This window comes from Molossus molossus, unplaced genomic scaffold (genome assembly GCF_014108415.1).
Source record: "Molossus molossus isolate mMolMol1 unplaced genomic scaffold, mMolMol1.p scaffold_m16_p_13, whole genome shotgun sequence".
NCBI classification, from domain to species: domain Eukaryota; kingdom Metazoa; phylum Chordata; class Mammalia; order Chiroptera; family Molossidae; genus Molossus; species Molossus molossus.
In genome coordinates, this window is record NW_023425348.1 from 82,381,730 (window position 1) to 82,407,897 (window position 26,168).

The 26,168-nt window shown below is 41.6% G+C and overlaps 1 protein-coding gene across 8 annotated transcripts in view; it reads left to right on the top strand.

Annotated features, from left to right (window-relative positions):
- The window catches only part of ATG13 (autophagy related 13), a 41,472-nt gene that overhangs the window by 5,740 nt on the left and 9,564 nt on the right, over nucleotides 1–26,168 (top strand). For 6 of the 8 annotated variants that reach the window (XM_036257816.1, XM_036257815.1, XM_036257817.1 and 3 more), the window contains 9 exons: nucleotides 6,415–6,496; nucleotides 7,453–7,533; nucleotides 8,687–8,806; nucleotides 11,602–11,648; nucleotides 12,797–12,937; nucleotides 19,960–20,000; nucleotides 21,036–21,132; nucleotides 21,464–21,562; nucleotides 22,352–22,448. In XM_036257816.1, coding sequence (XP_036113709.1) covers nucleotides 6,428–6,496; nucleotides 7,453–7,533; nucleotides 8,687–8,806; nucleotides 11,602–11,648; nucleotides 12,797–12,937; nucleotides 19,960–20,000; nucleotides 21,036–21,132; nucleotides 21,464–21,562; nucleotides 22,352–22,448 — 792 coding nt within the window. In that variant the 5' untranslated portion in view covers nucleotides 6,415–6,427. Of the gene's footprint in view, nucleotides 1–6,414; nucleotides 6,497–7,452; nucleotides 7,534–8,686; nucleotides 8,807–11,601; nucleotides 11,649–12,796; nucleotides 12,938–19,959; nucleotides 20,001–21,035; nucleotides 21,133–21,463; nucleotides 21,563–22,351; nucleotides 22,449–26,168 lie in introns of those variants that run through there. The other 2 variants (XM_036257820.1, XM_036257822.1) reach the window with 2 other exon arrangements.

A 26,168-nucleotide genomic window follows, 5' to 3' on the forward strand; every position in this document is an offset into this window, starting at 1 on the left:
CCATATAATACTGGTTTGGTGGTGATGAACTCCTTTAGCATTTTCTTGTCTGGGAAACTTTAAATGGCCATCGAGCCCTGGCCAGTTTGGCTCAGCAGTTAGAGAATCGGTCTGCGGACCAGAGAGGCCCGGGTTGGTTCCCGCTAAGGGCACGTACCTTCGTTGCAGTTTGTCCCCAGCCCCAGTTGGGGTCATGTGGGTGCCAGCCACTCCATGTGTCTCTCTCACATTGATGTTTCTCTCTCTCTTCCTCCCTCTCTCCCTCCTGCTCTATCTGAAGATAAATGCAAAAATGTCCTCTGGTGAGAATAATAAAAAAAAATTAAATGGCCATTGAGTCTAAATGATAGCTTTGCAGGATAGAATAATCTTGGTTGTAGGCTCTTGCTTTTCATGACTTTAAATATTTCTTGCCACTCCCTCCTGGCCTGCAGTTTCTTTTGAGAAATCAGCTGACAGCCTTATGGGAGCTCCGTTATAGGTGACTAACTACTTTTCTCTTGCCTTTTTATTTATTTTTTTAATACTCACCCGAGGATACTTTTCTATTTATCTTCAGATAGAGGGGGAGGAAGAAAGAGGGAGAGAAAGGGAGAGAGAGAAATATCTACCTGAAAGGGACACAAGGACTGGTTGCCTCCCCCACGACCCTGACCAGGGCCAGGGACGAATCGCAACCAAGGTATGTGCTCTTGACTGGAGAATCTAACCTGTGACTCTGGTTTGCAGGCCAACGGTCTACTGCTGAGCCAAACTGGCCAGGGCTTCTCTTGCTGCTTTTAAGATTCTCTCTTTGTCTTTAACCTTTTGCATTTTGATGATGGTGTGTCTTGGTGTGGACTTCTTTGGGTTCATCTTGTTTGGAACTGTCTGTGCTACCTGGACTTGTATGTCTGTTTCCTTCACCAAGCTAGGGAAGTTGTCTGTCATTATTATTATTTATAATTATTTTTTTTTTTATCCTCACCTGAGGATATTTTTGCAGTCATCCTGAGGTAGAAAGAGAGGACAAGAAAGGGAGGGAGAGAGAAACATCAGCATTAGAGGGACACATCGACTAGTCGCCTCCCACACAACCCCGAACAGGGCCAGGTATGAACCTAAATACAGCTATGTGCCCTTGGCCAGAATCGAACCCAGGACTCATTGGTCCACAGGCCAACGCTCTACTGCTGAGCCAAACCAGCCAGGGCTCTGTTCTTATATTTTCAAATAAGTTTTCAATTTTTTGCCCTCTCTTCTCATTCTGGCACTCCCATGATGCAAATGTTGGTACGCTTGAAGTTGTCCCACAGGCTCCTTATACTATCCTCATTTTTTGATTTAAATTTTCTCTGTTTTGGTACATGCCCCTAGAGGAAACTGAACCCGGGACTCTGGTCTGTAGGCCAACGCTCCAACCGCTGAGCCAAACTGGCCAGGGCTCCTCTTTTTTTTTTTTCTTTTTTCTTTTTGTTGTTCTGATTGGGTGTTTTTTGCTTCCTTATATTCCAAGTCGATGATCTGCTTCTTGGCTTCACCTACTCTACTATTGATTCCCTGTAAATTATTGTGTTTTTTTTAAATTTCTTTTTCTTTATTGATTTTTGGAGAGAAAAAGGAAGAGGGAGAGAGAGATAGAAACATCGATGAGAGAGAACATCGATTGGCCGCGTCCTACATGCCCTACACTGGGGATCAGGCCCACAACCTGGGCATGTGCCCTGACTGGGAATTGAGCCAGCGACCTCTTGGTGCATGGGTCAACGCTTAACCAGTGAGCCACGCTGGCCAGGCTGTAAATTATTCTTTATTTCAGATAATAAATAATCCTTTATTATGCTCTTGAGGTCCTCACTAAGTTCATTGAGCATCCTTATAAGCAGTGTTTTGAACTCTGTATCTGTTAGGTTGCTTATCTTCATTTAATTTAGTTCTTTTCCTGGAGTTTTGTTTTGTTCTTTCATTTGGGACATGTTTCTTTGTCTCCTCATTTTGGCTGTCTCCCTATGTTTCTATGTATTAGGTAGAGTTGCTGTGTCTCCTAGGTTTCCTAGGGTGGCCTGTTGTTGAAGGTGTCGTGTAGGGTCCAGTCGCACAGTCTCCCTGATCACCCAGCTGGCCCTCAAGGTGTACCCCTTGTGTGGACTATATACCCTTCTGTTGTAATTGAGTCTTTTTTTTGTTTTTTTGTTGTTGTTTTTTTATCCTCACCCGAGGACACTTTTCCGTTTTTTGTTCAGATAGAATGGGAGGGAGAGAGAGAAACATCAACGTGAAAGGGACACATCGAGTGGTTGACACTCACACAACCCAACCCAGGCCGGGGACAAACTGCAACCGAAATACGTGCCCTTAGTGAGAACCGAATCCGGGTTTCTCTGGATCACAGGCTGATGCTCTAACCGCTGAGCAAAACTGGCCAGGGCATGTAATTGAGTCTTGATTGTTGTTGGCACGTCAATAGCATGAGGTTTTACTCATGCTTATCAGTTGCAGGGGCCCACCCTGTAGAGCAAGACTTACTTCAGCAGTGCTCTGGTACCTCCAAGTCCATTCCTTTTTTTTTTATCCTCACCCGAGGACATTTTTCCATTTTTTGTTCAGATAGAGTGGGAGGGAGAGAGAGGAACAGAGAGAGAGAGAGAAACATTGATGTGAAAGGAACACATCGAGTGGCTGCCACCCGCACGACCGACCAGGGCCGGGGACAAACTACAACCGAGGTACGTGCCCTTAGCGGGAACCGAACCCGGGTCTCTCAGGACCGCATGCCGACGCTCTAACCGCTGAGCCAAACCGGCCAGGGCCAAGTCCATTCCTTGAGTGTGTCACTTGTGGAGGTGGTTGGGTAGTGGTGTTTCGACGTGGTCTGAAGCTGTCCACTAGGTGTGCTGGCTCTGGGGCAAGGTCAGCTATTGTCTGTGTTTGACCCAGGGCCACTAGGCATAAGCTACAAAGTGATCTGCTATGCCTGCTTCTTGTGCTGTGAACCCAGGTTGGCTGCTTCTAGTGCCAGGCCTAGGGCCACTTAGCGAGAGGTATGGGGCTCGCTGTGACCAGATGCTGCTTGTTTGATAGAATTTAGGAGAATCTGAAGCAGGAGCCAAGACAGGCCAATCCTATGGTAAAGCCACTGGAAACAGCTTGGATGGGCCTGAAAGTTGGGTGGGGCAGGGCAAACAGTATGAGCCAAGTTGCTGGAGTCTCAGATATGGTGGCCATCTGCCTGCCCTGGGGGGGAAGGGCTCACCAAAGGAACAAGGCCTCCCTCCACCAGCATGTATGTCCAGGAGAAAGCTGCATCTCCAGTCCTTGCCCCAGTCCAAACAACTCAGTTCTTCCCTATATGTCTCTGGTGCTTTCAAGCTGCCTCCCCCATGCTGGAGCCTGGAGGGAGTGGGTTGAGTAAGTCTATGCGTGGGCCCTTTAAGAAGAGCTACCTGGGGCTCCAGAAGCCCTCCCTCAGCCTTAGTTCCTGCTGGTTTTTACAGCCAAACGTTATGGGGACTCCTCTTCCTGGCACTGGAACCCTGAGCTGGGGGCTTGGTGTAGTATGGGGACCCCTTGCTCCTCAGGGAGGACCTTCACAGCTGAGGTATCTCCATGATTTTTATCTGTGCCACGTGTGTGCGTGCACGTGTGTGTGGCGGGGAGCAGGGCCCAGCTTGTCTGGACCTCAGCCCCTTCTCCCCGTCTTGATGTGGCTTCTTTAATTTCATAGTTGTAGGACTTCTTGACTGAAAGCCTTAAAATAGATTTTTATTTATTTTTAGAGAGAGAAGAAGGGAGAAGGAGAAAAGGATAGAAATATTTAAAACAAATTTTTCTTTTAATTCTGACCCGAAGACATTTTTGCATTTATCTTCTTCAGATAGAGTGGGAGGGAGAGAGGGAAGGAGAGAGAGAGAAACATTTGTGTGAGAGAGACACATTGAATGGTTGCCACCAACACGACCCCAACCTGACTAGGAACGAACTGCAACTGAAGTATGTGCCCTTAGTGGGAACTGAACCCGGGACTCTCCGGTCCGTGGGCCGACGCTCTAATCACTGAGCCAAACTGGCCAGAGCAAGAGATAGAAATATTAATGTGGGAGAATCATCGATCGGCTACCTCCTGCACGCCCCTTAGTGGTGATCGAGCCCGAAACCCAGGCATGTGCCCTGACCAGGAATCAAACCGGTGACCTCTTCATGCATGAGTTGATGCCCAACCACTGAGCCACAACGGCTGGGCGCTACCAGCATTTTTAAGCCAAATGAAGAAGGGGGCTCCAAAAGTGGGAGTGGGAGTATCTCATATAGACTTTGATAACTGAAATTTAGCATGTTTTTTATGAAGTGTTTCCAAAAAGTTAGCATTCTGGTGGGTAACTCTTGGTGGGTTTATTGACTGAGGGAACACAAAGGAGCATCATTGGAAATGTTCTATAATTTGATCTGGATTGTGGTTATAAAGGTATATACATATAAAATATTTATTGAACTGTCTGCCCGAGGTTTGTGCATTTTAGCGCATGTTAGTTATACCTCAATAAAGGATAGTGGGTTTGCCCTTGCTGGTTTGGCTTAGCAGTTAGAGCATCAGCCCATGGACTGAAGAGTCATAGGTTCGATTCCCGGTCAAGGGCATGTACATCATTTGCAGATTTGATCCCCAGCCCCAGTCAGATTTATGCGTAAGGCACCCAGTCGATATGTCTCTCTCACATCTATCTCTTCCTCTCTCTTTCTCTGTTCCCCCTCCCACTCTATCTAAAAATCAATGGAAAAATATCCTTGGGTGAGGATTAAGAAATTTAAAAAAAAAGAATAGTGGGTTTGCCTGGCTGGTATGGCTTGGTGGGTCGATCTTAGTCTCATGCAACAAAAGATCATTGGTTCGATTCCCCATGCCCGGGTTTAAGGCTTGATCCCCAATAGGGTGCATGTGAGAGGCAGCCAAATCGATGTTTCTCTCTTTCCCTCTCCCTCTTTCTCTAAAAATTCAATAAAAACATATTAAAAAAATAAATAAATAAAGAACAATGGTTTGTTGTTTATTTTTATATGTGTACTTGTACTCATTACTTCCTATTTCAACTCTCTCCTTTTGTTTATACCTTTCCTTAATACCAGCTCTCCCTCTGGCTTCTCTGTATTTTGTTATCTGAAATACTATTAACCTTTTGCAGTCAGTCTTTAGATCTTTTCAGCTCTTTCTTAAAACATCTCCTATCCATACTATTTCCAGATCATGTCTGTAACTATAGTGTTAGCCTTGCCCACAAGTCTGAATTATTTCCAATAACCTAATTGGTTTCCCTGCTTTTTTTTTTTTTTGAAAATCCATTCTTTTTTAAAATATGTTTTAATTGATTTTAGAGAGAGAGGAAGGAAGAGGGGGAGAAAGAGAGAAACATTGATGGGAGAGAAATATCAGTATTGATCGGCTGCCTCCTGCATGCCCCATGGGGATCAAGCCTGCAATTTGGGCATGTGCCCTCACCAGGAATCAAACCCATAACCTCTTGGTGTATGGGTGGATGCTCAACCACTGAGCCACACAGGCTGGGCAGTCTCCCTGGTTTTCATCCTCAGAACTATTACACAACATGTCAGCAAAGCACCATTCAAATGTTACTAATACTCTGTTACTTCTCAAAAACCTTGAGGAGGCTGCCTACTAGATGCAGATCAGGCTCTAGCATTATATTTAAGACTCTCATGGTCTGACCTTGACCAGCCATACTACTTACCCGCTCATACGTAATCCTCTGAAAAACCAGAATACTTAATGGTTCCAACCCCATTTTGCTCTCTGTTGCTTATACCTCTTTGTTCATGCTCTTCTCTCCCTAAATACTTTCTTCCTCACGTTAGCCCCATTTCAAACTATTTCAACCTGGGGGTATTATGATGTGCTGCTTTCTGAAATCCATGAACCCCCTGCAGTTATATCCAAACATTTCCATGTATGTGCATTTTTCTGGAGAAAGGGCTTGTCTTGCCATTAGATTCTCAAAAAAGTCCATAAACCTCCCCAAAGTTAAATTGATTTAGTGGCCTTTTGAAGAAATGTACATTAACTCATTTTATGTTTTAAACAAAGTTTTTGTCTCAGTAAAACTTAGTTCTCAATATGCTGGGTAATACATTTTTAATACATAAGTGATATTTAAAGCTCAAAGATTCAGATTCAGATAAAATGGCTTATCCTCATCCATTTTATAGGTCCCTAGATTGAGCTCTTTGTGTAGCATTTATTTTCCTCAAAAGATAGTATCTTAATATTTTTCACTTTGGTATCTTTAGCTAGAGGGGAATTTTTCCCCCTCCCACTTGACTGTTCACACAACTCTTAGACAATGCCATCTCTATATACTTTGGTGTAGCAATCCCTTTTAAAAGATATTAGCCACATTTTCAACATTTTTTTTTCTTCTGTTTTAGATTCCCATAGGCAATGGAAACTGATCTCAATTCCCAGGACAGAAAGGACCTGGACAAGTTCATTAAATTTTTTGCCCTCAAGGTAAATATATCCATTCTCTTGAGCCTGGAACTGTTGGAAATCACTTCTGTGCTTCTCTCTTTTTGGAAATACAGCATAACAGCTTGCAGCTTGCCCATTCTAATGGATACTTCTGTCTGTTTGTAAACCAAACTGTGAAGTTTGGGGGTGGTACTGGGGGTGTAACTAAAAAGTAGCTTCCAATTTTCCACAGCTACTTGTTCAAAAATATTTTTTGTGTAAAGCTGTTTGCAGAAATGTCAAACTATTATGCCAGGTTATTGGTGCAGTATGTTCCCTTGGGGTGGGAACAAACACTGTGGACTGAAATGGACAGCATTTTGGGCATCTTTCCCTAAGCCTCACGTAACTCTGAAATGTCTAAACTTTCATTTATTGTTCCATTCTGGGTAAATGTGGAAATAAAACTGAATTTTGAATGCTTTAGAAGTTATATTTTCCTAAATCTAAAAATTATTTCCACCTTTATCACTCCTTCTCAAACATTGCCATGTAAGAACAATTCATGCAATAGATTCTGGTTGTAAAGTAGTTGGAAGACTTTTGCCATATGGTCCAAAAGATATGAATAATTGTGGAATCTACTATGATTATATAAGTGTATGGCCATGAATATTTACACCTACTGTTGGACTTACTTCTTTATGAAAGTCGAACCACCATGTGCAACTTATGCCATGTGAGAACATTACAGATTCCAAGCCTCAAACTATAATTCCTCTAATTGTTTGACACTGTGTCCTCAGGAATATTTACAGTATTCTTTTTGTATAGTGTTTCTTTCCGTCTGTTCTTGAATGTGTTAAGGTACTAAAGTATAGTTATTGGCATCTTTTAAATCCTGCTTTGGAAGAGTTTTAATCCTGATCGGGAGCCAAATCAATTTAAGATATTTTTCATCTTTGATTTTTTTTTTTTTTTTAGTATTTGTTTGGCTTTTGTGTTTTTTTTTTTAGACGGTTCAAGTGATTGTCCAGGCTCGACTTGGCGAGAAGATTTGTACTCGTTCATCTTCATCTCCAACGGGTTCAGATTGGGTAAAATTCCTATTCTTTGGCTAAGGGGTATACTGTGGTTTTTGTTACATGGACTCAAAGTGAAGTAATAAGTGATACTGTTTATGGTGTTACTAAATTATAACATTAAAATACCTACTTTGGACTGGCCTGTTTGGCTCAGCAGTTGGAATGTTGACCCGCAGATCGAAGAGTCTCAGGTTTGATTCCGGTCTGGGGCACATGCCTCAGTTGCTATTTTCCCCACCCTGGTTGGTTTGTGCAGGAGGCAACCAATTGATGTGTCTCTTTCACATTGATATCTCTCTCTCCTCGCCCACCCACTCTTTCTGGAAGTAATTGGAAAAATATACTCAGGATTTAAAAAAATATAATGAAAAAAAAAATATTGCCCTGCTGGTGTGGCTTAGTGGTTGAGCATTGACCCATGTACCAAGAGGTTGCCGGTTCGATTCCCGGTCAGGGCACATACCCTGATTGTGGGCCAAATCGCCAGTGGGGGGCATGCAGGAGGCGACCAGTCGATGTTCTCTCTCATCGATGTTTCTATTTTTCTCTCCCTCTCCCTTCCTCTCTCTCTAAAATCAGTAAAGTAAATAAATAAATATCTACTTCCATTTGATCCATTCACTTGGAAAGTATGTTCTTCATTGAATGTTAGTCCTGGATTTATTTGGTTCTTGGCTTTCTGCTGTTTTCGGTGAAAAGCTTAATCTTTAGAAAACAAAAATATCTTGTTAATAATTTTTGTCCTAGGTCATTAGCAGTTTCAGCCTGAGCTTTGGGACTTTCTTAAAAAATATATTTTTTATTGATATTTGAGAAAGAGAGGAAAGGAGAGAGAGGTAAAAACATCAGTGTGGGAGAGAGACATCTATTAGCTGCCTCCTGCATGCCCCCCACTGGGGATGGAGCCCACGTGTGCTCTGACCAGGAATCAAACCAGGAATCAAACCAGGACCTCCCAGGCCATGGGACGATGTTCTATCCATTGAGCCACACCAGACCAGCTGAGCTTTGGGGTTTTGATGCAGGATACCTCTTATGGTGAAGAAAGAAGTGAATGAATGTCCTTAATCAGTCAAAGCAATGCCTGCATTACCCAACATACAGTCTGACTACTTTATGTTTACATAATGCTGTCTGTGAGTGAAAAGTCCCTTTTGTTTTCCAGTTCAATTTAGCAATCAAAGACATCCCAGAAGTTACACATGAAGCAAAAAAGGCTCTGGCAGGGCAGCTGCCTGCCGTTGGGAGATCTATGTGTGTTGAGATCTCACTCAAGACGTCTGAGGTAAGGTTATGGCCAGGATGGTGTCTTAACTGGCACTCAAAGCTCTTCCCTCTATGACTCTAACTCAGCCCTATTCCTGCCCCTTTCCTCTCTGAACTTCTCATCATTCTCTGAGAAAGTCGTGGTTTTTGTACTTTTTCTTCCAACCACCTGCAATAGGCTCATCACCCTCATCTTTGTATATATCATCTATATATGACATGTTTCTACTTATCCTCAAGACTTACATGCTCTAGAAAATCTGCCCCCTTCTAGAGGGAGAGGTAACTACTTTCTTTAGACTTCTCATGCACTTTGTTTGTATTCGTTTCTAGAGTAGAACCTGCTATATAGTGATTTATAAAAACTTGCTCACCTTATTCCACATTAGGATTGAGGCAGATATTGTTTCTTGTGTGTTTATTAATCTATTTCCACTACAAGATTGTAAGGCTGCATGGTATAATGAAAGGGAGATGGAGTTGAGCTACATAGACCCAAGTTCAGGTCCCAGCTGAGTGACTGGCCAAATTACTTAACCCCATCCCCACCAACACCACTAAGCTAACACTACACTTCACAGTCATGCAGGAATACAGTATTTTTATATTTAATCCTTATTTGTAAAGTGACTAACATAACATACTAGGCAATTATTACATGTTCCTGTTCATACTTTACACTTTTATTCTGGAGGCCAACAGCTATGCTACATCTTATTTATCCTTGTAGTTCTTTAAATTCTTTTTGAAATGAGGCAGGATATACATAAATAATTAACTCTGTGCCTAACACAGTGCCTAGGATGGCATGTAGTAAACTCTCAGTGAATTTTGTTGGATGAATATTGTCAATAGTTATTTATACTTATTTCATGGAAACTTTAGAGCCAAATAAAACAAAACTTCATATTCTTTCCTGACTTGCCAGTTTATACTATAAATTATTTTTTTTAGTGATTTATAGAGAGTTTAAAAGGAATCGCTAGAAGAACTCTTTCCTCTCTCAGGCATATGTGAAATATGACTATAAACTGTTCTAATTGGCCTAGAGAAACTACGTTTTAGATGCCTCCTTTCATCCCCTGATTTTGGGGGGGGGGGGGATAGATTCAAATTCATTGTGTCATTGAAAAATGACAGTATAATGAAAGGGGTATATATTAAGAATAGATATTTATTTATTTATTTTTTATCCTCACCCGAGGACATTTTTCCATTTTTTGTTCAGATAGAGCGGGAGGGAGAGAGAGGAAGAGAGAGAGAGAGAAACATCGATGTGAAGGGACACATCAAGTGGCTGCCACCCGCACGACCAACCAGGGCCGGGGACAAACTGCAACCAAGGTACGTGCCCTTAGCGGGAACCGAACCCGGGTCTCTCTGGACCTCAGGCCGACGCTCCAACCGCTGAGCCAAACCGGCCAGGGCAAGAATAGATATTTAAATTTGATCTAGAACAAATATAGTTCTCTAGTCCACAAACGAACCAAAGGTTATTCTCAAACCTAAAAGAATGCCCTCTTACAACAGATTAGTAAAAAAGTTTCTTAAGTCCAAAAGTATGTGACTATCTTCATCACTAAGTGACGCATAGGAATATTACAGGGTTGAGGGATTCTGGCTTTAGTCTTGTCTTTTCTTACCTTCTCACTAAGTCTGTTCAGAGTAATACAGAGAGAGACTGAACAGTTTGGCTAAAGACATCAGACAGCTAAAAAGATTAAAGAAAGAAGCTTGTTAAGGTGTTCTTTAATTGTGGGTGTCACCTAAAATACCCCCTATAGAATTGGAGGGAAAGGCTCTCTTCATCATTGGAAGTGTTGACCTTACTGAAGATCAATATGGATACACATAGCAAAAGTCTTCAAAACATGAATACTCTGTTTTATTATCCTCACCCGAGGACATTTTTTGCATTTATCTTCAGAAAGAGCGGTAGGGTGGGGTGGGGAAGAAACATCAATTTGAGAGAGGCACATCAACTGGTCACCACCCACATGACCCCAACCGGGACCGAGGACAACCTGCAACCGAGGTACGTGCCCTCAGCAGGAACCAAACCCGGGACACTCTGGTCCATGGGCCGACGTGCCAACCGCTGAGCCAAACTGGCCAGGGCCAGGAATACTCTTTGATTTAACAATTCTACTTTTGAAATTTGCCTTAAGAAATTAATTTGGGGTACATGCAAAGTGTTAGTCTCAAGGCTATTTATCATAATGTTGTTTGTATTAGTGAAAAATAAGAAACAACCTGTATGTCCAAATATGGGGGGACCGATTAGATAAAATGGTCATGTTTTGGAATACTATGCAACTGTTAAAAATAATGCAGAATTTGTATTTATTTAAATACGTTTTTATTGATTTTAGAGAGGAAAGGGGAAGGAGAGAGATAGAAACATTGATGAGAGAGAAATTTCAACATCAGTTGGCTTCCTGCAACACCACCTGATCGTTCGAACCCACAACCTGGCCATGTGCCTTGGTCAGGAATCCAACTGGCAACCTATTGGTCCATAGGCCGATGCTCAACCACTGAGCCACACTGGCTGGGCCAGAATTTTTAATTATAAGAAAAATTCCATGTATTTATTAATTAAACTAGGTGATAAAATTAGTATATATGGTATGATCTCACTTTTATTTTATTTAGAAAAGTGGCTGATGATTGGATTATAAATTATCCTTTTCTTTTTGCTTATTTATACTTTATAATATATCTTACAGTGAATATATAGTATTTGTAATAAGAAAAAAGAAGATAATTTAAAAAAAACACAATTAAAATATCTTTCATTTATCCCATCTATAGGGAGATTCCATGGAACTAGAAATTTGGTGTCTTGAAATGAATGAAAAGTAAGTTCTCTGTCTTAGGTTCTTTGGTTGTTGTACCTCAGGATAAAACAGATGACATCATGTGGAAATAGGGCTTTGTTATCAGTCATGGAGGATGTTCTACTCACTTGAAAAAACTAATAGGTTTTTGCTACAATTTGCTTCATGCGTGGTGTCCAGCCCTGGCGCAGAAATGACCTTCAGAGGGAGCATCAGTCCAGAGAGACTCAGATACCACAGGGAAAGGAGCAGAAAGAAAACTGAAAGGGTTTGTTGTTTTCCCAGAGTACAGATAGTTCTCTGATTAAATCCCTGGGGAGCTCTTGTAACATGACTACTCTGTTTTGTCTGTTTCTGTGTGGCAGACATCCAATAAGATTTCCCCTCCCTACTCCTTTTTATACAGTATTGGTCATGGATTAGAAATGCATGTTATTCCCCTCCTTCATTTTCTTCTTTCAAGGCAGATTGGCTTACTTCCTGCCTGAAGTTTTAGTTTTCAAGATGATTATACATATAGAAAATGTGAGGAAATAACAGCACATCAAAAGAACATTTTTAGTAATAAATATATGTAGTATTGAGATTTTTTAAAAATGGAAAAGTTGCCAGGTTATAGTCCACAATTTTAGTACCAAACAGATGTATAGAGTTGAACAGCTCATAAGATGGTACATTGAAATTGTAATTGCATCCTCATTTATATAACTGCAACATTGAATTACTATTTTTAATTGTGTTGCTTTATTTCTTAGAAAGATAACTGCTTTCAAAACTAGAAAAAAATTTGGTACCTTTTGGTGTCCATCTCCCTGTATCCAGTGCATGAGAAAGTGAAACTTTGGTTTATTGTCTTATCTCAACAATCTGTTGGTAAACTGAAGAAGAGCTCTAATTATACCTTTAGTTCAGAGCATGTTTTAATAATAAATTTAATTTTATACAGCTCCAGTGCTTAATTTGCAGCCATTTCTGTTGGCTGTCATACTCTGAATGATGTATCTGGACTGCAAAGCAGTTTATGTTCTATCAGAATTTATGGATAATGCTAACAAGTTAAGCTCAGTCAGTAGCTAGAACATAACATATCTCTATAGCCACTGCGTTTCTCTTCTTTGTTTTATATAAGCTGAATAGGAGAATGCTGATAGTGTCTGTGTGCTCCACAGGTGTGATAAAGAAATCAAAGTTTCCTACACAGTGTACAACAGACTATCATTGCTGCTGAAGTCTCTGCTGGCTATAACTAGGGTGACACCAGCTTATAGACTCTCAAGGAAACAAGGGCATGAATACGTCATATTATACAGGTAAATAGCATGGCTGCTCACCTTCTCAATTCAGTTGTCAGCTTCATCACTTTGCACATTGTCTGACTGGAATCCAGGTATTATTTAGGTATTCTGTGATTAATTTTTGGACAGGTGGTTGGTTGGACAGTTGATGCTACAGCTTTACTATGATTGTCTATCCATCTTCCTTTATGAACTCAGCTTTCCAAAGCTACCAAGTTCTTTGTCCTTCTGTTTATGCACAGTCATGATTCCTATGGATAGGATTTTGAGGTCCTACTGACATGACCTCAAAGCAGGAAAAAGAGCTTAAGACTTTAAAAAACAGACTGTCACCCTTGCTGGTTTAGCTCAGCAGTTTGAGCATTGGTCAGTGGACCAATGGGTCGTGGGTTTGATTCCTGGTCAAGGGCATGTACCTGGGTTGCAGGTTTGATCCCCAGCCCTGGTCAGGGTCTTGCAGGAGGCAACCAATTGATGTATCTCTCTCTGTCTCTCCCTCCTTCCCTTCCACTCTATCTAAAAGTCAATTAAAAAAATATATACTCCGGTGAGGATTAACAAAAAATAAATAAATAAAACACTATCCTGAGCAGATTCCAGCCTTCTATATTCCAGAGTTAAATTAAAACTTTTTGTCACCCTGGCCAGTTTGGTCTCAATGGTTAGAGCGTCAGCCCATGGACCAAAGAGTCGCAGGTTCAATTCGAGTCAAGGGCACGTACCTCGGTTGCAGTTCGGTTCCCGGCCCTGGTCAGGATCGCGAGGGAGACAGCCAGTTGATGAGTCTCTCTCATGTCGATTTTTTTTTTCCTCTCTCTCTCTCCTCCTCCCACTCTATCTGAAGATAAAAGGAAAAAATATCCTCGGTTGAGGATTAAAAAAAAAACAAGCCTGGCTGGTGTGACTCAGTGGTGGGGCATCAACCCATAAACTAAGAGGTGGCCGGTTCAGGGCACATGACCAGGTTGTGGGCCAGGTCCCCACTGGGGGGCATGCAGGAGGCGGCTGATCCATGTGCTCACTCATCCAGGTTTCTCTCTCCCTATCCTATTCTCTCTCTCAAAAAAATTAATAAAAAAAAAATTTTTTTAAAAAACAAAAAACTTTTTGTCTAACAAACTGCTAATTCAGTTTGTTTTTAATTAGTTGTTTATGGATATAGAGAACTGGTCAACAGTTCTTTGAATATTTTCCTTGAACTATTTCACCTCAAAAAATATTTATTGAGTGCCTTTTTTTATTTTTATTTATTTTTATTTTTTTATTTTTTATCCTCACCCGAGGACATTTTTCCATTTTTTGTACAGATAGAGTGGGAAGGAGAGAGAGGAAGAGAGATAGAGGATAGAGGGAAACTTCGATGTGAAAGGGACACATCGAGTGGCCGCCATCCGCACGACCAACCAGGGCCGGGGACAAACTGCAACCGAGGTACATGCCCTTAGCGGGAACCGAACCCGGGTCTCTCCGGACCGCAGGCCGACGCTCCAACCACTGAGCCAAACCGGCCAGGGCTTTTTTTTTTTTTTAATTTTTATTTTTTTATCCTCACCCGAGGACACTCTTGCATTTATCTTGAGATAAAGCAGGAGGGAAAGATGGAGGAAGAGAGAGAGAAAAACATTGACATGAGAAAGACACATCGAGTGGCCGCCACCTACACAACACCAACCAGGGCCAGGGACAAACCGCGACTAAGGTATATGCCCTTAGTGGGAACCGAACCCAGGCCTCTCTGGTCCACCGGCCAATGCTCTAACCACTGAGAAAACTGGCCAGGGCTTGAGTGCCTTTTTTTTTAATCCTCACCCAAGGATATTTTTTGTTCAGATAGAGTGGGAGGGAGAGAGAAAGACAAACATCGACATGAAAGGGATACATCGAGTGGCTGCTACCCATACAACCCAACCAGAGCCAGGCACAAACTGCAACCGAGATACGTGCCCCTAGCAGGAACCGAATCCAGGTCTCTCTGGACCGCAGGCTGACGCTCTAATCGCTGAGCCAACTTGGCCAGGGCTTGAGTGCCTTTTTTTTTTTTTTTTATCATCACCTGAGGACATTTTTCCATTTTTTGTTCAGATAGAGCGGGAGGGAGAGAGAGGAAGAGAGAGAGAGAGAAACATCGATGTGAAGGGACACATCGAATGGCTGCCACCCGCACGACCAACCAGGGCCAGGGACAAACTGCAACCGAGGTACATGCCCTTAGCGGGAACCGAACCCGGGTCTCTCAGGACCGCAGGCCGACGCTCTAACCGCTGAGCCAAACCGGCCAGGGCTTGAGTGCCTTTTTAATGTAAGCATTGTCTTAGGCCCAAGAAAGAACTATACAGAGGCCCTATGGATGTTCCTAATCTGTTGGGGGAAATAGTTTGGTACATAACATTATTTAATAAAAAGTAGGATTTGAAAACTGCTTAGCAGTATCAGGAAAAAGTACTGGGAGAACAGAGAAAGGGAAAATTTTTTCTGGGGGGAGATACAAGATAGGCTTCATGGAGGAAGTGGCCTTCAAGCTAGACCTTGAGGCAGAGAGAATTTCGGCAGGTAGAAGAGAGGGAGAAAGATTGCTCCAGGTGCGGAGTACAACAGCTGCAAGCCATAGAAGTGAGGGCAAGGTATGAACTGTACTCAGATTGTCTGATGGACCAAAGTGGTGGTGTAGAAGAAAGTGTGAGAGCAGAGCATGGAAAATTAGGAGACCTGAATCATCCACGACTTTTCTTTCATTTAGTGACCAACCATTGGTTTTAAGCCTTTGACTAACGTGTATAGAACTGATTTTGAGAAGAATTAGGATAGCGGGATGGAAAGACTGATGATTAGAGACTCAACTAGTTCTGTTGCAACAATCTAGTATTGAAAATAGTTAAGTCATTCTTTAACTTTTTTAGCAATAAGCTAGCAACCCTCCCCATGTTTATTTTCTAAGTTTTTTATACGTTTTTGTTGTTGTCTCTATAGTCTTCCCAGGTTTCAAGTTGAGTATTCCAAATTACTCGACTTTTATTCAGATATAACAGAAAGATTACTTTCTACTTCTTAACCTCTCATTTACCTGTGCTAAGTCCTCTTCACTTTGGTTCTTTTATAAGTAGCCATATTATACTACTAGTCATCAACTTGGTTAACTAGGACTCCTAATCCTTGTAATACCACTATTTAAAGTCTTCTTGTATCTTGTATTTCTGGAGTAATACAGTATTTATTGTTCACTGTTTATCATTTGGGAATGCTTTTGGATGCAAATAACTGGTTTAAACCAGAGAGAAGTGGATGATCTCAGGTAAATTTAGCTTTTTTTCCTTTTTATACTGTTGTTAACAGAGTAACTGTATAGCTTTATAGCATTAAAGAATAGCCTTGTCTTTCATTCATTCATTCATTCATTTATTTATTTATTTTTTAAATCCTCACCCGAGGACATTTTTCCATTTTTTGCTCAGAGTGGGAGGGAGAGAGAGGAAGAGAGAGAGGGAGAAACATCGACGTGAAAGGGACACATCGAGTGGCTGCCACCCGCATGACCCAACCAGGGCCAGGGACAAACTGCAACCGAGGTACATGCCCTTAGCGGGAACCGAACCCGGGTCTCTCAGGACCGCAGGCCGACGCTCTAACCGCTGAGCCAAACCGGCCAGGGCTTGAGTGCCTTTTTAATGTAAGCATTGTCTTAGGCCCAAGAAAGAACTATACAGAGGCCCTATGGATGTTCCTAATCTGTTGGGGGAAATAGTTTGGTACATAACATTATTTAATAAAAAGTAGGATTTGAAAACTGCTTAGCAGTATCAGGAAAAAGTACTGGGAGAACAGAGAAAGGGAAAATTTTTTCTGGGGGGAGATACAAGATAGGCTTCATGGAGGAAGTGGCCTTCAAGCTAGACCTTGAGGCAGAGAGAATTTCGGCAGGTAGAAGAGAGGGAGAAAGATTGCTCCAGGTGCGGAGTACAACAGCTGCAAGCCATAGAAGTGAGGGCAAGGTATGAACTGTACTCAGATTGTCTGATGGACCAAAGTGGTGGTGTAGAAGAAAGTGTGAGAGCAGAGCATGGAAAATTAGGAGACCTGAATCATCCACGACTTTTCTTTCATTTAGTGACCAACCATTGGTTTTAAGCCTTTGACTAACGTGTATAGAACTGATTTTGAGAAGAATTAGGATAGCGGGATGGAAAGACTGATGATTAGAGACTCAACTAGTTCTGTTGCAACAATCTAGTATTGAAAATAGTTAAGTCATTCTTTAACTTTTTTAGCAATAAGCTAGCAACCCTCCCCATGTTTATTTTCTAAGTTTTTTATACGTTTTTGTTGTTGTCTCTATAGTCTTCCCAGGTTTCAAGTTGAGTATTCCAAATTACTCGACTTTTATTCAGATATAACAGAAAGATTACTTTCTACTTCTTAACCTCTCATTTACCTGTGCTAAGTCCTCTTCACTTTGGTTCTTTTATAAGTAGCCATATTATACTACTAGTCATCAACTTGGTTAACTAGGACTCCTAATCCTTGTAATACCACTATTTAAAGTCTTCTTGTATCTTGTATTTCTGGAGTAATACAGTATTTATTGTTCACTGTTTATCATTTGGGAATGCTTTTGGATGCAAATAACTGGTTTAAACCAGAGAGAAGTGGATGATCTCAGGTAAATTTAGCTTTTTTTCCTTTTTATACTGTTGTTAACAGAGTAACTGTATAGCTTTATAGCATTAAAGAATAGCCTTGTCTTTCATTCATTCATTCATTCATTTATTTATTTATTTTTTAAATCCTCACCCGAGGACATTTTTCCATTTTTTGCTCAGAGTGGGAGGGAGAGAGAGGAAGAGAGAGAGGGAGAAACATCGACGTGAAAGGGACACATCGAGTGGCTGCCACCCGCATGACCCAACCAGGGCCAGGGACAAACTGCAACTGAGGTACGTGCCCTTAGCGGGAACCGAATCCGGGGGTCTCTCTTGACCACGGGCCAAGGCTCTAACCGCTGAGCAAACCGGCCAGGGCATAGCCTTGTCTTTCTTTAAGTTGTTTTTTTTTCCCTTACCCGGTAGATTTGATCATTTTGCTGTAGAATTACATTGTTACAGAAACTCATTCTGAATTTTTTGTTCATCAAGATTGCATTAAAGTTTTATTGTCTACTGTCTGTGAAGAAAATTTTTGTTTAGCACCTGAATGGTATAAAGAGTATACCTAAGGAGCTCAGCCATTGTGGTTCAGTGGTTGAGTGCCTACCCATGCACCAAGAGGTTACCAGTTTGATTCCCGGTCAGGGCACATGCCCAGGTTGTGGGCCAAATCCCCAGTGGCGGGCATGCAGAAGGTGGTCTGTCGATGTTCTCTCTCGTCGATGTTTTTGTCGCTCTCCCACTCCCTTCCTCTCTCTCAAATCAATAAAGAAAAAAAAAGTATAGCTAAGGATAAGTTTAGCATGATTAGGTTATTTTAAGTACTGTACCGATATTCAAATTTACTGATTTAGTGTCAGTTTTTTGTGTTTTTTTTTTAATCCTCACCCGAGGACATTTTTTGTTCAGATAGAGCGGGAGGGAGAGAGAGAGAGAAACATCGATGTGAAGGGACACATCGAGTGGCTGCCGCCCGCACGACCAACCAGGGCCGGGGACAAACTGCAACCGAGGTACGTGCCCATAGCGGGAACCGAACCCGGGGTCTCTCAGTACCGCAGGCCGACGCTCCAACCGCTGCGCCAAACCGGCGAGGGCTAGTGTCAGTTTTTTATTAGAGTGTATCTAGCAAAATCTTATTAACATTATTCCTATATTACATTATGGCAGAAGTCGGCATGCTATGGTCAGCAGGTTATTATATTTTATTTATTTGTTTGTTTATTTTATGTTAATGCTCACCTGAGGATATTTATTTCATTGATTTTTTTTTTTTTTTTTTTTAGATTGGAAAGGAAGGAGAGAGAGAGAAAGAGAAACATTGATGTGAGAGACACGTTGATTGGTTGTCTCCCTCATGACCCTGACTGGGGCCAGGGATTGAACCTGCAGCACTGGTATGTGCCCTTGATCAGGAATCAAACCCGTGACCCATCGGACTGCAGGCCAACGCTCTAACTATTGAGCCAAACTGGCCAGGGCTCATTTTATTATTCTTTTTTTTTGTGGTATGTGCCCCTAGCAGGAACTGAACCCAGGACTCTCTGGTCCGCAGGCTGATGCTCAACCGCTGAGCCAAACCGGCCAGGGCTGCTCATTTAATTTATATATTCTTTATTTCCTAGTAAGTATACTTTAAAAAAACACATTATAGCCCTGGCCGGTTTGGCTCAGCAGTTAGAGCGTTTGCTTACAGACCGAAGGGTCTCAGGTTTGATCCCCGGCCCTGGTCAGGATCTTGCAGCCAATCAATGTGTCTCTCTCACCTGGTGTTTCTCTCTCACTCTCTCTCTCCCTCCCTCCCTTCCACTCTATATTAAAAAATCAATGGAAAAATATCCTTGGGTGAGGATTAACCAGAAATAAATAAATACCTTGCAGGAAAAGGAAAAAGAAACTTAAATAGCAGTTTCCACTTATTATTTTTCTCATTTTTATTTTTATTTTTTTATCCTCACCCGAGGACATTTTTCCATTTTTTGTACAGATAGAGTGGGAGGGAGAGAGAGAGAGAAACATCGACGTGAAGGGACACATCGAGTGGCTGCCACCCACACGACCAACCAGGGCCAGGGACAAACTGCAACCGAAATACGTGCCCTTAGCGGGAACCGAACCCGGATCTCTCCGGACCGCAGGCCGACGCTCTAACCGCTGAGCCAAACTGGCCAGGGCTATTTTTCTCATTTTTAAACCAATAGTCTCCATACATACCCCCTTGACTGCATCTTAATTGAAGTAATAGCATTATTGCTAAACTGAAGAGGTTTTAAAAAAAAAGAGATTTTCATGTAGATAAGAAAAAGAAAGTTTGTTTTGTTTATTTTGTTTCTGGGTGTTTTTTCTATAGAGGCCATTAGAATACAGAATCAGGTAACATTTTTCGTTTTTTCCCTACAGGATATATTTTGGGGAAGTTCAGTTGAATGGCTTAGGAGAAGGTATGTATCAAGGTTGAAAAACATTTGTATTGTTAAGAGTTCTCCTGACTTCAGAGATGGGCTTGGGTGCTGCCAATAATAATATGTAGCTTGTGATTTTAATGTGTATGACACAAGTAAGGAAAAGACAGGTAGGTAGTTCCAGGAGCCGCTAGGAAATGACTGGATAATTTTCCCAAAGTTCCAACAACTCAGTATTCTTTCTTACTCTCTTATTATTTTTATTTTTTATTTTTTATCCTCACCCGAGGACATTTTTCCATTTTTTGCTCAGATAGAGTGGGAGGGAGAGAGAGGAAGAGAGAGAGAGAGAGAAACATCGACGTGAAAGGGACACATTGAGTGGCTGCCACCCGCACGACCAACCAGGGCCGGGGACAAACTACAACGGAGGTACGTGCCCTTAGCGGGAACCGAACCCAGTCTCTCTGGACCACAGGTCGACGCTCCAACCGCTGAGCCAAACCGGCCAGTGCTCTTTCTTACTCTTTATACAATTGTCTGTTTCCTAATTTTCTGTAGTGAGCATGCTAAATGTTCTCATGAGCATCAATTTTGACAAATTGGAAATGAAACCAAGAAAACCAGGAAAGCTTCGTTGGGAATATCATCTGCAAGTCTCTGGCTCTTTTCCATACTTAGTTCTGGGTTGGCAGCTTGAGTGTGAATATAGTTACTTTATAAATTTGAGGTGTTTGTGTGTCAGATTCCTAGTGCCCCTTTGCTGTTTCATTGGGCATATGACAGTCCAGGCAGGATTGGTTAGGACTTGCTCAAGCTTTAGGATTAACAGTTGTTTTACCTCTTTGAATGTAGTTTTATCTGGAAATAGAGTGCTATTTCCCTTGCTAATATTAGGTGAATATAGAATTAATTGAAAGAAAAAAATAAAAATCACACATGAAATTGAGGCACTCAACATGCTAAGTGGATAATGCCAGAGATTGTATAGGCTGCATGATTCAAGAAATGATAGGCTGGGGGCAGTGTCATTATTCTCTGCGAAAAAAGCTAATTATTTATCTCTGCTCCTAGGTTTCCAGACAGTTCGTGTTGGGACAGTGGGCACTCCTGTGGGCACCATCACTCTTTCTTGTGCTTACAGAATTAACTTGGCATTCATGTCCACCAGGTGAGGAAAGAATGTAGGAATCCAAAAGAACTCTTCTAAAGATATTAAAGTTGTTTTCACCCAAGCTCCATGGCTAAGCCTGCAGTTCAGCTTTGCCGTTGCTGAAATCGGTCCCCTTCTGAAGAATAAAATCAAGAGAGAGCCCATTGTTGTTGGAGAATCTGAGTGTTCCAGAGCCAACAATGTGGAGATGGTGGTTTATATTTTGGGATGCGATAGTTAAGGGTCTGGTGGTTTCTACAAATAGATTAGGTGAGAAGGCCCTCTGAGGACTTCAGGGAGGCTGGCAAGGCATTCTAACAAGTACTGCAATCTGCTTATTGCATTACAGGCAATTTGAGAGGACCCCACCTATCATGGGGATTATCATTGATCACTTTGTGGACCGTCCCTATCCCAGCTCCTCACCCATGCACCCCTGCAATTACAGGTGAGGAATGTGAAAGGCACTTTCCCAAACTGCAGCTAGCAGAAGCATCCATCTTGCACAGGTACATAGGCCACTTACCAGAACTCACTGATGAGCATAGGGCACTGATGGAGACCTCACATGGAAAGAAATAGAATGGCTAGCTTCCTTTTTTGCTGCTTCCTGTAAAGTACACCAAGACCTGGAGTATACAGAATGTATCAGAAAATTCTTGGACAGTATGGATCTTGACAGTAGTGATTTGATTTAAAGACTATAAGAGTGGCAGTAATTTGTGGAATGTCCTTTGCAAATCAGATGGTTTTCAGGTTACTATTGGTACAATTCAGTTATAATGAGAATTAAATATCTTCAGGCCTAGTTCCCGGAAAGCAGATTCTAGAATTCTCTATAGGTTGGAATAGATGTGTATCAGGAAGGATACTGCCTTTATGTGAAGGTCTTCTGAAATTGGAAAGGTTTGTCTTAGGAGTGTAGACTTATTTTACTGCAGTCTGTACAATCTGTCAGTTGCTGACATTCTTTGGCCTCAACACTGGCCAGGCTTAAAGCAAATACTCTCAAATGATATGTCAGGTAAGATGTCTGGGTAAAAAAAAGCCATTGTTAACATCTAGATGCTGCTCTCTGGAAATATTTGAAATTATGAAGTACTCAACAGCTCTCTTGCTGAACTCTTATGAACTCTGCCTGAAACAACTGTTGTCACAACTATGCATCCCTTTGTGTCCTTTCTAAAATTGACTGCCATCACCATAAAATTCATGATTTCCTTTTCCCTCACTATAGAACTACTACTGGTGAGGACACTGGGGTAACATATCCTTCTGTGGAAGATTCTCAAGAAGTGTGTACCACCTCTTTCTCCACCTCTCCTCCATCCCAGGTAGGGGGAAATGGGTTCTGGGGTGGTGGTAGTTGTTTGGCACATGTATGGGCCTCACGAAATGGTGACCAAATTTAGAGAGTTTCTTTTGGTGGTTGTGGTGATTGTGTCGAGGGGGCTCTTCTGAGCAGTGAGGAAGAGCCTTCTTATCCAGCAGGTAATATTGCAGTAACCATTCTTAACTCACAAGAGTACATGTAACTTTTACCTTTCTGGGGAAATCTTAAAATTCCCTAGATAAATCAGTCACAGAATTCCATATTTATTCTCATACTGCTTGTTAATTTGATAGCTATTTCTCATTTGAAGTGGTAAATATGGTTCCCAGTCATGGAAGAAGCTTAAAAGGAGCCAATAATTATTTAGCACATTTTAGCATTTTGCCGGTAGGAAACCAGCAGGCAATTTTTCTTAATAGTTGGCACAGATTTCTGCCTATCTGCATTCTCTATCTAAACATTTTTAACCAGTAACTCTTCCATTGTTCCTCTTCAGTGTCAAACTGAATTTCAGTAAAACACAGGTTCCAAACAATGTTCTCAGATTCCCAAGAGGAAGCGCCTGTATAGCCTTGTTGTATAATGTATATGGTACTAAGACTGTTTCTGCTAAGGAATTCAGCTGGCTGAATTTCAGGGCACATTTCTTCCCTTCCTTCCTAAGTCTTTCATCTTCCATCTCATTCATTCCCTGCAGATCCCTGCTCTACCTGCCCATCATCTCTATTCCCTCCTCTTTGACCTTCACATTAGACAGTTTCTTCTAAACCAACTCAGTTCTACTTTCCTTTAAACTAGGTCCAGCCCTGGCCAGTTTGGCTCAGCGGTTAGAGCGTCGGCCTGCGGTCCGTAGAGACCCGGGTTCGGTTCCCGCTAAGGGCACGTACTTCGGTTGCAGTTTGTCCCCGGCCCTGGTTGGTCGTGTGGGTGGCAGCCACTCGATGTGTCCCTTCACGTCGATGTTTCTCTCTCTCTCTCCCTTCCTCTCTCTCCCTCCCACTCTATCTGAACAAAAAATGGAAAAAATCCTCGGGTGAGGATAAAAAAGAAAAAAATAAATAAAAAAAATAAACTAGGTCCAGATAATTCCTTCTCACCATCTTGTTTGGGGGATCCAGCAACTTAATTAGCTATCCATAAGTTTTTATTTTCTGTTTTGTTTTGTTTTTAACTTCTAAAAATTTATTTGAGAGAAAGAGAAGTGAAACATCAATATGTGAGAAAAACATCAATTGGTTGTCTTCTGTATGCACCCCTACCGGGGATCAAACCTGCAACCTGGGTATGTGCCCTGACCAAGAATTGAACTTGCCATCTTTCAGTATGGGACAACACTCCAACCAATTGAGCCATACCATCCAGGGCTATTTTTTGTGTTTTTTTAAATTAAGAAAAATTTTAATTTATTCCATCCTAGGTTGTTAGGAGAGATACTAGATTAAAATTATGTTTCAAGAGCAGAAGTTAGACACAAAAGCTAACTAAATGTGAGTGGAGGACATTTCAGAATCCACAAATCACTGTTATTTCTATTGTCCCAATTCAGAGTTAAAGAGGGTCTTGTTGTAAAAGTGCCTAGGTGGTTTGGTTTGGGGGTGTGGGGATTATTCCCCTTTCCGCATGTCGCCGTTGCTCTGGGAGGGGGTAGCTTCTGGTTCACTTACTGACATAGAGTAATACTGACAAAAAAAGCAGAGAAAGGCCATATTCTTCTTCTTTTTTAAAAAAAAATAAATTCTCAACCAAGGCTATTTTTCCATCTATGTCAGACAGAGTGGGAGGAGAGAGAGACAGAAACATTGATGTGAGAGAGACACATCGACTGGTTGCCTCTTGCACAACTCTGACCAGGACCAGGGACCAAATTGCAACTGAGGTGTGTGCCCTTGACCAGAATCGAACCTGAGACTCATTGGTCCGTGGGCTGACGCTCTAACTGCTAAACCAAACTGGCCAGGGCAAGCCCACTTTTTTAATAGTGCACATTAGTGGAATTAGATTACTTTTAAAGATAATAAAATGTGAATATGTCAAGTTTAATGTTCATTAAAGTTTTGTTTTGTAAGTGATACATTTATAAACAATAAATAAAGCTGTGACTTGGGAGATATGAGGGCCTTTACAAATCAATTTGTCTCTGATACAGTGGAAATTTCACTCAGCTCCAAAAGTAAAGAGAAGTAGTTTCTGCATGGGATGTTTGCATAAAAGCTTGTTGACCTATGTAAGGAGAGCCTATCTTTTTTTGTGGTATCAGTTGCCTGTTAGGTCTTGGTCACAGTTTAAAAGTAGATTACATCAAGATCTTGTCGATACTGAGCACCCCATGGGTGAGCCCTGCTCATGTCCCTGAACACCTCTAATCAAGGCTGGTACAGTTTGGTGCAGAAATACTAATTTTGAACAGGGAGAAAATTATTTGCCATCAGGTCCTCCTCATTTTGTAAATTCTGAAATAGTTTCTTCCTTGGTTTAACTTAGGGAATTGCATAATTGTTCAACAACTTCTGTTTGGGCTTTTGCTAGAATCCAATAAATACACCTTAATGTAATGTTTGTTTTGTCAACAAAATAAGGATCATATTGTCATTTGAGTCAAGAAATAGTTAATAGTTGTGACCCTAAACCTGCTACTGTGACTTAAAGTCCTACCTTTAATTCTAAGCATTAATTAGCTAATTGGTGAGGCTTATTAAAGATGGAATAGCAAGATCCAAATTAATCCTGAACCCCATTATTAGCTTTGAAATCATAAGAGTTTTTAAAGTACCCCAGCTTTTGCAACATAAGTTCTACAACATCAGGGCTATAAGAAGACACACATACATACACACACATGCACACAGCCCCAAGCCTACATCTGTACATACCTGCTCATCTTCCCTGGAGATGTAGAAAAGTGCAACTGGATACCTGAGTATTTTAAAGTGCCAACCAAGAAATGTCAACTTTTTAAAACTGTCCCTGAAGATTCTAGGGCTCCAGAAAAAAGGATTCTAACATTTTAATCTGTTTCCTCATTCATCCTGAGTACACCTTGCAGCTGTTCTTGGGCCCTTCCTATTGGAGGTCATTCTCTAATGTCCTCCCATTTTCTTGATTAAAGACAGGCTAATAATTGGTTCAGATTTCTCTGTTTTGCCAAGTCATTCCAGTTTGACTCAACTGTTTTCCACCTGCTCATCAGGGAGACACGCATGCATTGGATCACCCTGGGATAAACGTCTCATCAGACCCTTCTCAGCAGGCTTTCCTGCAGCTTTCTCCCTGCTTCACCCCTGACTTCCATTGTGCATTTCAGCCTCTATTGCTACTGCCTGTTCGGAGTTTTTTCACTTCTTTCTCAAGTCCCTTTTCTTTTTTCTTCTCTTGTTTCTCCTGTCTCTGTTCGTTTCTGTGCACAGTGTGTGTTTACTGTTACAAAGGCACATTTTCAGACCCCTACTCCTGTGGTGACGGATACCCTGAGGGTCCCCATGGCAGGACTGGCCTTTTCCCATCAAGTGAGTCCACTGGGAAGAAGGGGATAAATTAGATGGCATCTTTTTATTTAAAAATTGTAAATAAAGTACAGAGTATAGCTATTTAAATGTCCCCAAATGTTCTGTGTGTTATTTTGAGGGTTGGTAATTGATTTTTAACAGGACATAGCCCTAGCAGAGTAACCTAAATAGGATTATTCAGTTGTCCCTCCTCCCCCGTTGCTGTAAAAAATACATGG